This window comes from Heterodontus francisci, chromosome 2 (assembly GCF_036365525.1).
Source record: "Heterodontus francisci isolate sHetFra1 chromosome 2, sHetFra1.hap1, whole genome shotgun sequence".
In the NCBI taxonomy this organism is placed as follows: Eukaryota; Metazoa; Chordata; class Chondrichthyes; order Heterodontiformes; family Heterodontidae; genus Heterodontus; species Heterodontus francisci.
In genome coordinates this window covers 218,915,342-218,933,947 of record NC_090372.1, presented here as the reverse complement: position 1 = coordinate 218,933,947, position 18,606 = coordinate 218,915,342, and the positions used below count along the sequence as shown (strand labels likewise).

Here is an 18,606-nt window from a genome sequence, read left to right as displayed (position 1 = left end):
TCTTCAGGAAGAACACAGCTTTCCTGTACATTGTTGAGGCTGCCACAATGGCCGAGGGGCCGACAACCTCGGCCATTGCCTTCACACAGGCCTCTATAGACATATTGGGGTGGGGATAGCTCTTTACCCCATGGCTCGATGTAATTAATTTAAAAGGTGACGGGGTCACACGGGTGGCCACCGAGGCTACAGCCGCATAGTTATGAGAGGGCCCCGCCACCAGTGATGATGGGCTTGCCATGGCTCAAGAGCCAAACCCACCCCCAAATTGCAGGCAAGCAAACAAACAAACAAACTGTAAACAAAGTGGAGTGGGAGTAGAGGAGAATAGGGGTAGGAAGGTAAAGGAAAAGGGGAGGATAGGTGACTGAGGCGACTGAGTGGAGGAAGGGAGAGAAAGGCTGAAAAGGATATTTGATCCAACTGTCAGTTGGAGCACCTTTGTAACAATTAGTCCAAAACTGTTTGTTGTCTTCCAGTTGGGGGAGGCTTCTTCGCCCGGGATGGCTGGAGCCGCCCGGTACTCTCCTCTTCTGCTTTTAACAAAAAAAGTCTTCACCCGGGCAACTCCAGCTGTCCCGAGCAGGCAGTTGGGGTGGGGAGGGAGCTCCTTGTGTGCAAGCACCAATACAAATACAGGGGCCCCCTACTGGATTGGGCAGCCCCACCCAAGTCTTCCGGCCTCTTCTCCCTCCCCCAAACAGTCCAAACTTAAGAGTTCTTCAGGTGCCCTGACACCCACCTCTCCAAAACAATTGCAGCCTTCCTTGATGGTTTCTCTCCACTCTGCATTCACCTCTCTCCACTTTCTCCAATTACTCCAGTCTCCTCTCCCCAGTTTCTGCAGTCTCCAGTCTCCAGTTGCTGCAGCACAGGTGCAGCTGCTCCCCCTGATTGCTGGCAGGAAGGGCTCCAAATTGCCCAGCCAATCCCAGTGCTGTACCTGTCCTGGGAGTGTTTGATGGGGACAGTGTAGAGGGAGCTTTACTCTGTATCTAACCCCGTTTTTTTTTTTCTCTTTTTTTTTAGTCAATTCTGGCTCTGTCTGATCAGTACATGTGGAGAGAACGTTCCTTTGTATCGAACAAGTGCTGTGTCTAGACTGGGAGTGTTTGTTGGGACAGTGTAGATGGAACTTTATTCTTTATCTAAATCATCCTGTACCTGTCCTGGAAGCATTTGAAGGGCTGTTTAGAGGAAGCTTTACTCTGTATGTAACCCTTTTTTTTTTCTTTTCTTTACTTTTTTTTTCTTTTTTTTCCTTTTTTATCTAACCCCCGTGCTGTACCTGTCCTGGGAGTGTTTGATGGGGACAGTGTAGAGGGAGCTTTAATCTGTATCTAACCCCATGCTGTACCTGTCCTGGGAGTGTTTGATGGGGGACAGTGTAGAGGGAGCTTTACTCTGTATCTAACCCCGTGTTGTACCTGTCCTGGGAGTGTTTGATGGGACAATGAGTCCCTGAAGTGAAAAGAATCACATTCACAGGTGCTCAGGTCTCTCAATTTGAAGAGAACATAAGAACATAAGAAATAGGAGCAGGAGTAGGCCATTTGGCCCCTCAAGCCTGCCCCACCATTCAATAAGATCATGGCTGATCTGCCCCAGACCTCAACTCCTCTTTCGTGCCAGCTCCTCATAGCCCTCAACTCCCCGATATTTCAAAAATCTATCCAGCTCCTCTTTAAATACACGCAGTGATCTAGCCTCCACAACTCTCTGGGGTAGAAAATTCCAGACATTCACTACCCTCCTCTGAGAGAAGAAATCCTTCGCATCTCAGTTTTAAATGAGTGTCCCCTTATTCTGTAACTATGTCCCCTAGTTCGAGATTCCCCCACTAGTGGAAACATCTTCTCAACATCTACCCTGTCAAGCCCCCTCAGAATCCTGTACGTTTCAATAAGATCACCCTCATTCTTCTAAACTCTAATGAATAAAGGCCTAATTTGTTTAGCCGTTCTTGATAAGTCAACCCCTTCATCCCAGGAATCAGCCAAATGAATCTTTTTTGAACTGCCTCCAATGCCAGTATATCCTTTCTTAAATACGGGCACCAAAACTGTACACAGTACTCCAGGTGTGGCCTCACCAACACACTGTACATTTGTAACAAGACTTCCCTATTTTTAAACTCCAACCCCCTAGCAATAAAGGCCAAAATTCCATTTGCCTTCTTAATTACTTGCTGCACTTGCATGCTAACTTTTTGTGTTTCATGCACAAGAACACGCAGATCCCTCTGTGCCGCACCTTTTTGGAGTCTGTCTCCATTTAAATAACAGTCAGCCTTTTGATTTTTCCTACCAAAGTGCATGACCTCACACGTTCCTACATTAAACTCCATCTGCCAAGTTTTTGCCCACTTACTCAACCTATCTATATCCCCTTGCAGATTCCTTATGTCCTCATCACAACATGCCCTCCCACCTATTTTTGTTTCGTCAGCAAATTTGGATATATTACACTCTGCCCCCTCCTCTAAGTCATTAATATAGATAGTAAATAATTGAGGCCCTCGGACTGATCCTTGTGGCACTCGACTAGTTACGTCTTTCCAACCTGAAAAAGACCCATTAATCCCAACTCTCTGTTTTCTGTGTGTTAACCAATCCTCAATCCTCTCATTACCCCCAATACCGTGAGCTCCTATCTTATGCAATAATCTTTTATGTGGCACCTTATCGAATGCCTTCTGGAAATCTAAATACACTACATCTACCGGTTCCCCTTTATCAACTCTGCTTGTTATATCCTCAAAGAACTCCAGTAAATTTGTCAAACATGATTTTCCTTTCACAAAACCATGTTGACTCTGTTTGATTGCCTTAAGATTTTCTAAATGTCCTGCTATTTCTTCCTTAATAATGGACTCTAGCATTTTCCCAATGACCGATGTTAGGTTGACTGGCCTATAGTTTCCTGCTTTTTGTCTCCCTCCCTTCTTGAACAGGGGCGTCACATTAGCGGTTTTCCAATCTGCTGGGACCCTCCCGGAATCCAATGAGTTCTGGAATATTTCAACCAATGCCTCCACTATCTCTGCAGCCACTTCCTTTAAAACCCTTGGATGCAGGCCATCAGGTCCTGGCGACTTGTCTGCCTTTAGTCCCATTAGTTTGTCACATACTTTGTCCCTTGTGATAGAGACTGTTAAAGATCTTTCCTCCCATTAGCTCCTTGCTTATCTGATATCTGTGGGATGTTTATAGTGTCATAGAGTCATACAGCACTGAAACAGGCCCTTCAGCCCACCGAGTCTGTGCCGACCAACAACCACCCATTTATACTAATCCTACATTAATCCCATATTCCCTACCACATCCCCACAATTCTCCTACCACTGACCTACACTAGGGGCAATTTACAATGGCCAATTTACCTATCAACCTGCAAGTCTTTGGCTGTGGGAGGAAACTGGAGCATCCGGCGGAAACCCACGCGGTCACAGGGAGAACTTGCAAACTCCGCACAGGCAATACCCAGAACTGAACCCGGGTCGCTGGATCTGTGAGGCTGCGGTGCTAACCACTGTGCCACTGTGCCCTCATAGAGTGAAGACTGATGCAAAATATTGGTTTAAATTATCTGCCATTTCCCTGTTCCTGGTTATCAATTCTCCAGTCACATCCTCCAAGGGCCCCACACTTACTTTAGCTGCTCTCTTTCTTCTTATATACCCGTAGAAGCTCTTGCTGTTTGTTTTTATATATCTTGCCAATTTATTTTCATATTCAATTTTCTCCCTCTTTATTAGCTTTTTAGTCATCCACTGCTGTTTCCTAAAAAATGACCAATCTTCTGGCCTACTGCTAATTTTCGCCACTTTGTATCCCTTAGTTTTTGATTGGATACTCTCCTTGACCACCTTTGTTAACCACGGGTGGTTCATCCTTCTCATCGAGTCCTTCTTTTTGACTGGGATAAATTTTTGCTGAGCGTTATGAAATATCTGCTTAAATGTCTGCCACTGCTCATCCACTGACCTTCCCCTTAGTCTATTTTCCCAGCCTGCTTTAGACAACTCTTTCTTCATACCTCTGTAATTGTCCTTGTTTAAGTTGAGGACACTGGTTTGAGAACCCAGCTGCTCGCCCTCGAACTGAATGTGAAATTCTAGCATGTTGTGATCGCTACCCCCTAGAGGCTCCTTAACTACGATATTTCATTAATCCTACCTCATTACACATTACTAGATCTAAAATAGCCTGTTCCCTGGTAGGTTCTGCAACGTATTGCTCTAAGTAACAATCCCTGATGCACTCTACAAATTCCTCTTCCATGTTACCTCTGCCAATCTGACTTGTCCAGTCTATATGTAGATTAAAATCACCCATGACAATTGTAGCGCCCTTCTTACACGCCTCTGTTATTTCTCGATTTATGCTTTGTCCTAACGAGACGTTGCAAGGATTTGATGTTGTTGTGTAATATATGCTGAAAAAATTCTTTCACAGAGATCTGAAATGTGAAAATATCTTACTTGATGAAGGAGGATCCTTAAAGCTGACAGGTGAGAGAATGTAAACTGAGCTATTAATAGAATATTGATCAGGACAGCACGGCATGGGCCTGAGTTTTGTGTGGCTATTCTGACACTGAGACTGGCTGATACGGGCACAAAGGGTCACAGGGTGAACTAGCCACAAGCCCCGAGAACGTGCACCGAATCGACAACGTGAGTACAACATAAGACTGATATTTGGCAGATGAGATTGCGGAAACGTGGGTGTGAGTGATGTAAGCACGGTTTCTACATCTTGCTGATTTCTATGTTATCTTCCATGATGGACCGGCCGCCCACATTCACACCCCTTCTCAACGGGTTGTACGTTTCTGCTTCCAACACTCAACGCAATAAAACCCAAAGTCACATTTCTGTTTTCTCAGGTAGATGTAAACAATTCCATGGCCACTATTTCGAAGACGAGCAGGGGAGTTCTCCCTGGTGTCCTGGCCAATATTTATCCATCAAACACCATCACTAAAAAACAGATTATCCAGTCATTATCATGTTGCTGGTCGTGGGATCTTGCTGTGCAGAAATTGGCTGCCGCAATTCCTACTTTATAACAGTGACTACGCTTCAAAAGTACTTCATTGGCTGTCAAGTGCTTTGAGACACCCTGAGGTTGTGAAAGGTGCTATAGAAATGCAATTTCTTCCTCTCTTTAGTAAATTTTGTTCAATGATGGTTAAATTGTCCTGCTTTTCTTTCGAATAGTCGCCATGCAAAAGGTGGAAGCTCCAACAGTGCAGCACTCCCTCAATACTGACCCTCTGACAGTGCAGCACTGCCTCAGTACTGACCCTCCAACAGTGCAGCACTCCCTCAATACTGACCCTCCGACAGTGCAGCACTCCCTCAGTACTGACCCTCTGACAATGCAGCGCTCCTTCTGTACTGACCCTCTGACAGTGCGGCATTCCCTCAGTACTGACCCTCCGACAGTGCAGCACTCCCTCAGTACTGACCCTCTGACAATGCAGCGCTCCTTCTGTACTGACCCTCTGACAGTGCGGCATTCCCTCAGTACTGACCCTCTGACAGTGCAGCATTCCCTCAGTACTGTATTGGGAATGTCAGCCTGGATTTTGTGCTCATGTCTCAGGAGTGGGACTTAAATCCACAAACATCTGACTCAGAGACGAGAGAGACTGTGTCCCCACTGAGCCATGATGGAGATTAGTAACGTGTTTTTGAGGGAACTGAGTGGAACTGTGGATCAGCCACTGGTCTTTCACCTGTTGGACCTGACTTCAAGTCCAACTGATAGGATGAAAACCTGCTGTCATTAAAAGCTTGACCTGAGTTAGAGGAATTTCAATGTCGTTCTTGCAAGATTTGCATTTGTAGCATCAAACTGCCTCACTTTGTTACTGATATGTCTAAGAATGTCGGTTTGGGAAATGGGAAAGATGTCAATGTGGTGGGGCCTGATTTGAAATGTTTAAGTTGTGTTAAAATGTTGCCCATATAGTCAGGAGTTTATTGGGGAGTTTTGTTCTGTATGTGGCTGTCTTCTGACTCTGGTGGGTTCGATGCTCACACTGGGTTCATGAAGCGGAAATCAACATCACTGCCCCTCAAAGAGCATCTGAAAACTATATACACAATGTGCATTTATTTAGCGCCTCTCAAGGTGGTTCACAGGAGTGTTATCAGACAAAATTCGATACTGAGCCACATAAGGCGATATTCGGGTAGATGATCAAAGGCTTGTTTTAAGGAGTGTCTTTAAGGAGGAAAGCGAGTTGGAGAAGGGGCAGGGAGGGAATTCTGGAGCTTAGAGCCTTGGCAGGCACTGATACGGCCACCAATGGTGACGTGATTAAAATCGGGGATGCTCACAAAGCCAGAATTAGAGGAACGCAGAGATCTCAGAGGGTTGGGGACTGGAGGAGATTACAGAGATAGGGAGGGGCGAGGCCATGGAGGGATTTGAAAACAAAGATGAGAATTTTTAAATCGAGGCATTGTTGGACCGGGAGCCAGTGTAGGTCAGCGAGCACAGGCGGGGGATGGGGGAACGGGGGTGTCGGAAGCCTTTTTGGAAAAGATGACGGATGAAATTCTATTTGAACAAGAACGCAAGATGGATTAGCTGGGACTCGGTACCCGTTACACACAAACCCCATTAAGAGAAATGCATAGGAATGTTGGATGGGGGTGGGGAAGGGGGTGAGGGGGGGAACATCCAGAACAGGGGGGCTCATCAACTCCCATTCAAGTTGAATTCAACCCACACTATCATTCACTGGGAATCCTGTCATTATTAACTGGATTTCCTCTGTGACTGTGTTGTGTCTGTCACGGGAATCCCATTCCTGGGGTCCCTCTCTCAGTCAATATCGCCCCCTCCCCTCACCCACTCTGTTCTATTTCTGTCACTAATCGTACTGCAGTTGTCGCCCCTCAGATTTCGGTTTGGCCACCAGGTGCCGGAAGAACGGTCTGATGAGCACCTTCTGTGGCTCGATGCCATACACAGCACCAGAGATCCTCCAGGGCCAGAAGTACAAAGGGGAACATGCCGATATATGGAGCATGTAAGAGCAGGGAAACACATCCCAACTTAACTGTTAACCCTCGCGTTCCCCTATCCTCTCTCCCCCTCTCGCACACCACCTGCCCCAAAGTCTCAATTACAAACTTTCTCACTTCGGCATTGTATCTCGTCTGCATGTTGTCGCGGGATCGTGAGCTTTCTGCATTATATCCAGTTTGTATGTAGTTGCTGGGTTCCTGTTACCATGCTCTGCTCACCTGCGGAATTAGCTGCCCAACAGCTGAAAACTCTTCCGTCCAACACTGAAGTCTTTGTTGCCTTCCTCCTTTACAGCTTTTTGAGTTGATGTGTTTTTCTCTCTCTCCCACCCCAGGGGTGTTATTCTGTACGCCATGGTGACTGGAAAACTTCCATTTAATCAATTTCAGCCGAGTAAACTATTGGAGGAGATAAAAAGTGGCATACTTTTCCATGAGCGTTTGTCAATAGGTAACTAACTCCCTGCTTAAACCCTTTGATTATTTTTAAATGGACTAGTCTCATGGCACTAACCATGACGAGTTACAGCCAAAGGGGCGCATTCTCCCTCTCCATTGTGGTAACTTTAGCAGAAACCCCATCCACAAGTCCTGAGGAAATTCCCAGGTGAAGCAGGGTTTAGAGAGATGGGAATATTTGAACCAGGACACACAAACATAATTGAGTCCCCATTTTAAACGTGCGCTTTCTCTCCTTGCTTATCTCCATCATTAATTCCTTTGTCCACATTTTTAATGGAAATTGTCTATGTCAACTTGTCACGCTGTGATTACATCCTCCCACCTGTGGTGGTGCTGCATTGCCTGTACTGGCAGGAAGCTGTAATTAGACTCTGACCAGTTCACATGGAGAGTTTCTATTATGCATGTGGACATATAATTTATGATTTATGAAAAACTTAATAGGTGTAAGACTTTTGATTTTTTTAATTCATTCTCAGGATGTGAGCGTTGCTGGAAATGCCCATTTATTGCCCATCCCTAACTGGCCTTAACTGAGTGGCTTGTTGAGCTACTTCAGAGGGCAGTTGAGTGGTGTGGGTCTGGAGTCACATGTAGTCCTCAAGAATAGCTGCTGATTGGCTGGAGCGCTCCCTGGTTGTCCAATACCCCGGGTGGGGGGAGGTTCTGTGCACAGACACACTGTGTTCTTTGGCAGTTTAATGTGTTTTTAAGTAGAGCTGCACTCATTTCACTTTGGGAAAACTGGGTGCAATCCAGCTCGCTCTATATAAAAAAGAAGCCTGTGACTGAACAGTGACCCCCAAAAGAATCAGCCAGAACCTTTAGTGAACTCAATGGGTATAAATGGAGCTCCATGTAACCACAGCAATGCAGGAGTGGCACAACAGCAGAAACTCTGATTTGCAAAAAAAGGGTTGAACGCCATTACAAGGGCCATCCGACTAATAACTAGTGGGCATGGGAGGCTACTGCCAGGAACTCATATGTGCATCAAGGAGCAACAGAAACTGCAGCGATATATGAAGGAGTCCGTTCTAAAGGAAGATTGCTAGGTGGGAAATGAGGGTGCAGAATACACAGTCCACCATGGATGGAAGACAATGAACTAATCAAAGATGGAATACTGCATCCAGTTCTGGTCACCACACTTTGGGAAGGATGTGAGGGTCCTTGAGAGGGTGCAGAGGAGATTTACCAGAATGGTTCCAGGGATGGGGGATTTTAGTTACAAGGATAGATTGTAAATACTGGGTTTGTTCTCCTCAGAACAAAGGAGATTGAGGGGAGATTTAATAGAAGTGTACAAAATTATGACGGGCTTAGATAAATTAGACAAGGAAACACTGTTCCCATTAACAAATGGTACAAGGACTAGGCAACACAGATTGAATGTTTTGGGCAAATGATGTTCGGGGAATATGAGGAAGCACTTTTTTACACAGTGGGTGGGAATGACTTGGAACTTGCTGCCCACGAGGGCGGTGAAAGCGGAGACGATCAATGACTTCAGGAGGAAGTTGGATGGATGGTCACCTGAGAGAAATAGACTTGCAGGGCTATGGGGATTAAGCCAGGGAGTGGGATTGACTGACTGCATAGGTCTGTGGAGAGTGAGCATGGTCTCAATAGGCTGAATGGCCTCCTTCTATACCATAAATGACTATATGGCTTTCCTTCAGGTCTTTTGGATATTTAAGAAGCTGAACATTTGGGATGTTTCACAGATATTTGGACAGTCAGTGGCACTGGGCCATGTCACTCTATACCTTAGACACGCCAAAACTCTACCAGGCTCTCCTGTTGCTGCAGTGAAGTAAACAACATGTTCAACAGGGCTTCTGTGACCCTTGTTGTTCAGCGAGCGGCCCGAGACTCACCAGGTCTCCTGCGGTTTATCGCAAACAAACCATCAGCATAGATGCCAGGCTAGATGCAAATGACAATAGCTAACTGACCATATTTACCTCCTTGCTGAGGCATTGGCTGCTCACACAGTGCTCCCCAGTGAGGTTGTGGTAGCTCGACCACTTGTGGTAGTCACGGTGCCTGCCAATATAGGAACAGGAGCAGGCCATTCAGCCCCTTGAGCCTGTTCCGTCATTCTATTGGATCGTGGGCTGATCTGTACCTCAACCCCATTGCTCCAAATCCCGACATCCTTACACAACAAAATTCAGTTTCAATTGAGCCCCAGCATTCATGGCTTTTCGTGGGAGAGAGCTCCAGATTTCCACTACCCTTGATGTGAAGAAGTGCTTCCCGACATCACTCCCAAATGGCCCGGCTCGAATTTTAAGGTTCTGCCCCCTTTGATCTGGACTCCCCCCACCAGAGGAAATAGTTTCTGTCTCCCTATTAAATCATTTTATTATTTTAAACACCTCGATCAAATCACCCCTCGACCTTCTAAACTCAAACGAATACGAGCTAAAGTTTATGCAACCTATCCTTATAACTTAACCCTCTGAGCCCCAGATCCTGGCAGCAAGTCCTGCTAATGTTACCCCGACAGCCTGAGAATCCTGTTCACATCCAGTATGTCCAGCAATGTGAGACTTCTCCACCTCTCCTCTGTACCAGATCTCCTCTACTGTTAACTTTTGTACTGGCAGCTGTTAACGTGAATTGGTTTGGAAGGCGAGCATCAACAGATTTGGAAGTTTGCCTTTAATTAGTAATTAACGAATCCTTAATAAGCCAAAGGCACAATAAAGAAGGCCCCAGTGTGAGATAATTCAGTTTACAGATACACAAATCACTAAAAATAGCAATGAAGCTTAATAAGGCCATAAAAAAGGAAACAATGCACTGGGGTTCATTTCTAGAGGGATAGAATTGAAAGTCTGAAATGTTCTGTTAAACTTGTGCAGAACCTTGATGAGACCACAATAATAAAGCAGAAAATGCTGGAAATACTCAGCATGTCTGGCAGTATCTACAGAGAGTGAAACTAAGTAAATATTACAGATCAATGACATTTCTGACGCAAATTCTGATGAAGGGTCACTGACCTGAAACGTTAACTCTGCTTCTCTCTCCACAGATGCTGCCAGACCTGCTGAGTATTTCCGGCACTTTCTGTTTTTTATTTCAGATTTCCAGCATCCGCAGTATTTTGCTTTCGTCTTGGTGAGACCGCACTTGGAGCACTGAACAGTCTGCTCTCCATATTATAAAAAGGATATAGAGGCACTGGAGAGGGTGCAAAAAAAAATAGATTTACTAGGATGATACTGAGAGGTTATAACTGTCAGGAAAGATTGAACCGGCTGGGGTTTTCTCTAGAAAAGGGAAAACTGTGGTGCTGATCTGATGAAAGGTCTTGAAAATTATGAAAGGGTTTGATAGAGATGTTTTCATTTGTGGGGAGGACCAGAACTAGTTTAGTTTAGTTTAGAGATACAGCACTGAAACAGGCCCTTCGGCCCACCGAGTCTGTGCCGACCATCAACCACCCATTTATACTAATCCTACACTAATCCCATATTTCTACCACATCCCCACCTGTCCCTATATTTCCCTACCACCTACCTATACTAGTGACAATTTATAATGGCCAATTTACCTACCAACCTACAAGTCTTTTGGCTTGTGGGAGGAAACCGGAGCACCCGGAGAAAACCCACGCAGACACAAGTAGAACTTGCAAACTCCACACAGGCAGTACCCAGAATTGAACCCGGGTCACTGGAGCTGTGAGGCTGCGGTGCTAACCACTGCGCCACTGTGCCGCCCTTAGAGGCCATTAATATAAGATAGTCACTAATAAATCCAATAGGGAATTCAAGGAGAAATTTCTTGACCCAGAGAGTGGTGAGAATGTGGAATTCACTATCACAAGGAGTGGTTGCAGCAAATAGCATAGGTATCTTTAAGGGGAAGCTAGATAAACCGACAAGGGAGAAAGGAACAGAAGGATAATTTGATGGGATGAGTTGATGAAGGGTGGGAGAAGGCTCGTGTGGAGCATAAACACCGGCAATGTTCCCTTTAAAAATTACGTCGCTGTGCATGGCTAGTTTTAAAAAATGTGCAGTCCCTTTAAATTCTTATGCCCACCATGCACGGGCAGTATTTAAATGGAACACAGCCTGTGCAGTAGCTTCCAGGTGGTTTTTTAAGTCCATGCTGTTCTAAACAGAGCCGGGTCCTTGAGCCTACCTGAGTAACTGAGGATCTTTAAGATAAGGATCGTGCTCGTAGCTCTCCTCTGAACTTTCTTCCAAGGGCCTCTCTGACACCCACCATGTGAAGGCATCAAACTGGATGCAGTGCAACCTAGAACAATATCCTTTTATTTGTACTGAATGGTTCTGTTAATACTTCCTAGTTTGCTCTCTCCGAGTGATTGAAGGAAATGTATGTACAAACACATAATGTTAACACAACAGATCAAAAAACCTTTCATTTATTCATCTTGTAAAGCATTTAATCTCTTGTTTGACAAAGCCTGCCAGGACCTGATTAGTAAGATGCTAAAATGGAAACCGTCAGCCCGCCTTGCACTCAGCGAGATTCTCACACATCCCTGGATGCTGCCTGCCGCATCCATCCTCTTCCAGAAGGTCAGGTTCTTCATGGCCGGTTCCTCGGAGAAGCAACACAGAGAAACGACTGCCAAAGGTTTGCATGTTTGCTTGCTACTCTTGCTGCTTGAGGAAAGCTGGCTTCCCCCCCCCCCCCCACCCCGTGCTCGCTGACCCACATTGGCTCCCTGTCTGGCAATGCCTCCAATCTAAAATTCTCATCCTTGTTTTCAAATTCCCACCTCCCTGTCTCCGTTATCTCCGCCAGCCCCACAACCCTCCAAGATCTCTGCGCTCCTCCAGTTCTGGCCTCTTGAGCATCCCCGATTTTAATCACTCCACCGTCGGTGGCCGTGCCTTCAGCGGATAAAGCTATCCTAAACCTATCTTTCCTCCTTTAAGACACTCCTGAAAATCTACATCTTTGACCAAGCTTGAGGTCATCTGGCATAATCTTTCCTTATTGGGCTACAGAAGGACTTGAAAAATGAAAAACATCGATGCATTGCCAGGCCATGAGCCTCTGTAGGCCAGTGAGCACAGGGATGACGGGTGAACGGGACTTTGCTGAGTTAGGACAAGGGCAGCAGAATGTTTGAACCAAGTTCGGTTTTTCCCCGAGAATCCGACAGCTTCATGGTCTTTACAATTAAATTTTTTGATGAAGTTACAGAGAAGGTTGATGAAGGGAATGCGGTGGATGTTGTCTATATGGATTTTAAGAAAGCATTTGATAAGGTACTACATAAACGTCTGGTTAACAAAATTGAGGCTCATGGAATAGGAGGGTCAGTGTCCAATTGGATAAAAAAATTGGCTTAAGGACAGAAAATAGCGAGCAGTAGTAAATGGTTGCTTTTCAGACTGGAGGATGGTAGACAGTGGTCAAGGGTCAGTGCTGGGACCACTGCTTTTTTGCTGTATGTAAATGACTTGTATCTTGAAATACAGAGTAGAACACGTGGCAGATGGAATTTAATACTGACAAGTGTGAGGTGATGCATTTTGGTAGAAGGGATAGGGAGAGGCAATATAGACTTCATTGCACAGTTCTAAAGAGTGTGTAGGAACAGAGGGACCTGGGGGTGCATGTGCATCGATCTTTGAAGGTGGCAGAACAAATTGAGAGAGTGGTTAGTAAAGTATATGGGATCTTGGGCTTCATAAATAGAGGCATTGAGTACAAAAGCAGGGAAGTTATGTTGAACCTCTATAACGCTCTGGTTAGGCCCCAATTGGAGTATTGCATCCAGTTCTGGTCACCACACTTCAGGAAGGATGTGAGGGTCCTTGAGATTTTGCAGAGGAGATTTACCAGAATGGTTCCAGTGATGGGGGATTTTAGTTTCAAGGTTAGGTTGGAAAAGCTGGGGTTATTCTCCCTGGAGTAAAGGAGATTGAGGGGAGATTTGATAGAGGTGTACAAGATTATGACAGGCTTCGATAAGTTAGATAAGGAAAAATTGTTCCCATTAACTGATGGTACAAGGATTAGGGGACACAGATGGAAGGTTTTGGGCTAAAGATGCAGGGGGAATATGAGGAAGAACTTTTTTATGCAGCGAGGTAATGACCTGGAACTCGCTGCCCATGAGGGTGGTGGAAGCAAAGACAATGATTTCAAAAGGAAACTGGATGGGCACTTGAAGGATCACTATCCCCAGGTATGTTCTGTCCAACAGGCAGGACAGACCCACCAGAGGTGGCAGCACAGTGGTATACAGTAGGGAGGGAGTTGCCCTGGGAGCCCTCAACATCAGCTCCGGACCCCATGTAGTCTCATGGCATCAGATCAAACATGGGCAAGGAGACCTCCTGCTGATTACCACCTACAGCCCTCCCTCAGCTGATGACTCAGTACTCCTCCATGTTGAACACCAGTTGGAGGAAGCACTGAGGGTGGCAAGGGCATAGAATGTACTCTGGGTGGGGGACTTCAATGTCCATCACCAGGAGTGGCTCAGTAGCACAACTACTGACTGAGCTGGCCGAGTACTAAAGGACATAGCTGCTAGACTGGGTATGCGGCCCAGGTGGTGAGGGAACCAACAAGAGGGAAAAATATACTTGACCTCGTCCTCACCAATCTGCCTGCTGCAGATGCATCTGTCCATGACTATATTGGTAGGAGTGACCACCGCACAGTCCTTGTGGAGACGAAGTCCCGCCTTCACATTGAGGATACCCTCCATCGTGTTGTGTGGCACGACCACCGTGCTAAATGGGATAGATTTCAAACAGATCTAGCATTGCAAAACTGGGCATCCATGAGGCGCTGTGGGCCATCAGCAGCAGCAGAATTGTACTCAACCACAATCTATAACCTCATGGCCAGGCATATCCCCCACTCTACCATTACCATCAAGCCAGGAGACCAACCCTGGTTCAATGAAGAGTGCAGGAGGGCATGCCAGGAGCAGCACCAGGCATATCTAAAAATGAGGTGTCAACCTGGTGAAGCTACAATCCAGGACTATCTGCGTGCCAAACTGCGTAAGCAGCATGCGATAGACAGAACTAAGCGATCCCATAACTTACGGATCAGATCTAAGCTCTGCAGTCCTGCCACATCCAGCCATGAATGGTGGTGGACAATTAAACAACTAACTGGAGGAGGTGGCTCCACAAATATCCCCATCCTCAATGATGGAGGAGCCCAGCACATCAGTGCAAAAGATAAGGCTGAAGCATTTGCAATAACCTTCAGCCAGAAGTGCCGAGTTGATGATCCATCTCAGCCTCCTCCTGAAGTCCCCAGCATCACAGATGCCAGACTTCAGCCAATTCGATTCACTCCACGTGATATCAAGAAACGACTGAAGACACTGGATACTGCAAAGGCTACGGGCCCTGACGATATTCTGGCAATAGTACTGAAGACCTGTGCTCCAGAACTTGCTGCGTCCCTAGCCAAGCTGTTCCAGTACAGCTACAACACTGGCATCTACCCAGCAATGTGGAAAATTGCCCAGGTATGTCCTGTACACAAAAAGCAAGACAAGTCCAACCCCATTACTGCCCCATCAGTCTACTTCAATCATCAGTAAAGTGATGGAAGGTGTCATCGACAGTGCTATCAAGCGGCACTTGCTTAGCAATAACCTGCTCAGTGACGCTCAGTTTGGCTTCCGCCAGGGCCACTCAGCTCCTGACCTCATTACAGCCTTGGTTCAAACATGGCCAAAAGAGCTGAACTCCAGAGGTGAGGTGAGAGTGACTGCTCTTGACATCAAGGCAGCATTTGACAGACTTTGGCATCAAGGAGCCCTAGCAAAACTGGAGTCAATGAGAATCAGGAGAAAAACTCTCTGCTGGTTGGAGTCATACCTAACGCAAAGGAAGATGGTTGTGGTTGTTGGAGATCAATTATCTGAGCTCCAGGACATCATTGCAGGAGTTCCTCAGGGTAGTGTCCTAGGCCCAACCATCTTCAACTGCATCATCAATGACCTTCCTTCAATCATAAGGTCAGAACTGGGGATGTTCGCTGATGATTGCACGATGTTCAGCACCATTCGCGACTCCTCAAATACTGAAGCAGTCTGTGTAGAAATTCTGCAAGACCTGGACAATATCCAGGCTTGGGCAGATAAGTGGCTAGTAACATTTGTGCCACACAAATGCCAGGCAATGACCATCTCCAACAAGAGAAAATCTAAACATCTCCCCTTGACATTCAATGGCATTACCATTGCTGAATCCCCCACTATCAACATCCTAGGGGCTACCATTGACCAGAAACTGAACTGGAGTAGCCATATAAATACCGTGGCTACAAGAGCAGGTCAGAGGCTAGGAATCCTGCAGCAAATAATTCACTTCCTGACTCCCCAAAACCTGTCTACCATCTACAAGGCACAAGTCAGGAGTGTGATGGAATACTCTCCACTTGCCTGGATGGGTGCAGCTCCAACAACACTCAAGAAGCTCGACACCATCCAGGACAAAGCAGCCCGCTTGATTGGCGCTTCATCCACAAACATTCACTCCCTCCACCACCGACACACAGTGGCAGCAGTATGTACCATCTACAAGATGCACTGCAGCAACGCACCAAGGCTCCTAAGACAGCACCTTCCAAACCCCCGACCTCTACCAACTAGAAGGACAAGGGCAGCAAATACTTGGGAACACCACCACCCCCAGTTCACCTCCAAGTCTCACACCATCCTGACTTGGAACTATATCGCTGTTCCTTCACTCTCACTGGGTCAAGATCCTGGAACTCCCTTCCTAACAGCACTGTGGGTTTACCTACCCCACATGGACTGCAGCGATTCACGAAGGCAGCTCACCACCACCTTCTCATGGCAATTAGGGATGGGCAATAAATGCTGGCCTGGCCAGTGACACCCACATCCCATGAATGAATAAAAAAAACTAAACTTGCTGGGCTATGTGGATCGAGAGGGGGAGTGGGACTGACTGACTCTGAGGAGAGCCAGCATGGACCTGATGGGCCAAATGGCCTCCTTCTATGCCATAAATGACTCTATGACCATGTACCAGCTTTTTAATATTTTCCAGCAGTGATCCCTGAATAATTAGAAGCTGGAAACCAGTCTAAATCTCCCCATAGCAGTGACACAGAGTTAATCACTCAGTGTTCTTGCCCTCCATCAGCATCCAGCGTCCATGCCAATGGTCATTGGGTACAGATGGGATCGAGCTTGCCAACCAACACAAGCCGACAGACATCAAGTGGCCACTTGGGCGAGACGCAAGAGCACGATCATCCAAGCACAACAGCACAGAAAAATTCCATTTGGCTAGTTGTGCAGGTGCTGCCTCTTTGAAAGAGCTATCCAATTCATCCCACTTCCCTGAGGATAACGAGAATTTCTTTTTAACGCAGCCAATTGTTGTGATTTGGAATTCATTGCCTAACGGAATGATGGAAACCGATTCAATAGTACCTTTCAAAAGGGAATTGGATAAATAATTGAAGGGAAAGCATTTTGCAGGACTATGGGGAAAGAACGAAGTAGTGGAACAAACAGCTGGTATAGACATGATGGGCTGAATGGCCTCCTTCTGTGCTGTAAGATTCTCTGATAAACATACCCAGACCAGTGGAAATTCCAACACAGAGGGTGTAACAATATCCATTAGCGTGTGCATGACTCTTTCTTGGGATCTTCTTGACATTGATTACACCCTTCAGTGCAGTCCATGTGGTCTTTGACTTTGGTCCAATAGAACAGTTGTTTGTTGGGTGTGGCTGAGGGTTCTCCCTCCTGCAGTGCAAGCAACTGGCCTCCACCTCCCCTACAGCAGCACAGTTAGAATCAGGAACTGAGCACATGGGCCAGTTCTCAAACATCTCTGTAGCCCAACCAGTGCAGCACGCTGGAATTGACCTCCAACACCACTCACCAACTCCTCCTTCAAACCAGTTTATTTTCACTGAACATTAATGCAAGTTTTTAAAAAACCCGACACGTATTTAATCATGACCTCAGGATGTGTTTTACAAGCATTGAAGCATTGCTTTTGAAGTGCCATCACTGTTGTAATGTAGGGAATGTGACAGCCAATTTGTGCACAGCAAGCTCCCACCAATAGCAATGAGGAAAAATGCACTGTTCATCTTAAAAAAGTGCCATAGGATCTTTTATGTCCATCTAAGAGGATGATGGGGCCTCAATTTAATGCCTCATCTGAAAGACGGCACTGCCAACCGTGCAGCACTCACTCAGTACTGCACTGGAGTGTCAGCCTTGATCACGTGTGCAAGTTTAACACTATAAGGAATGTCAGAAATAAGTCAGGATTAATGTTGTACCAATAAAAGGACAGACAGCACAACGGGGAGCTGCTGGTGCTCCTAGTTTGCAGACAATGACTTGCTCCCAGCTTGCTTCTGGGAGGTGCACAAGGGTCACAATGAATGATACAAACACCTCCTCCCCTACACCCAGCTTCAGACTCTACCCCACGTCCAATCCTCCCCTCCTCCAAATAATGGTGAAGGTTGCAACTATGTGGGAATTACTGTATTTTATTAACGTGGTAGAACATTCAGGTATGAAGATAGATTGGAGAAGTTGGGTCTGTTTTCCTTGGAGAAGGCTGAGAAGTGATTTGATAGAGGTATTCAAAATCATGAGGGGTCTGGGCAGAGGATATAGGGTACAACTGTTCCTAATCATGAAAGGATCGAGAACGAGACGGCACAGATGTAAAGTCATTTCCAAAAGAGGCAACAGCAGTATGAGGAAAACCTTTTCATGCAGTGAGTGGTTAAGGTCTGGAATGCACTGCCTGAGAGTGTGGTGGAGGCAGGTTCAATTGAAGCATTCAAAGGGAATTAAACTGCTATCTGAAAAGGATAAACGTGCAGGATTACAGGGAGAAGGTGGCGGAGTGGCACGAGGGGAATTGCTCATTCGGAGAGCCGGTGCAGACATGATGGGCTGAATGGCCTCCTTCTGCACTGTAACAATTCTGTGACTTCAGAGTGCCAAAATCCACAGCAACATCATGTAACTGAAGCCATGATTTGCTTTTAATTGTTCTTTGGGATGTGGGCATCGCTGGCTACACCCATCCCTAATTGCCCTTGAG

The 18,606-nt window shown here is 46.2% G+C and overlaps 1 protein-coding gene across 1 annotated transcript in view; it reads left to right on the top strand.

Moving 5' to 3' along the window:
- Positions 1–8,565, top strand: part of LOC137381104 (testis-specific serine/threonine-protein kinase 5-like) — a 28,803-nt gene extending 20,238 nt beyond the window's left edge. Inside the window, exons 4-7 of the mRNA XM_068053495.1 lie at positions 4,458–4,513; positions 6,921–7,050; positions 7,384–7,499; positions 8,426–8,565. Of these exons, the coding sequence (XP_067909596.1) occupies positions 4,458–4,513; positions 6,921–7,050; positions 7,384–7,499; positions 8,426–8,565 (442 nt within the window). The remainder of the gene's footprint in view (positions 1–4,457; positions 4,514–6,920; positions 7,051–7,383; positions 7,500–8,425) is intronic.
- The last annotated feature ends 10,041 nt before the right edge of the window (positions 8,566–18,606 follow it).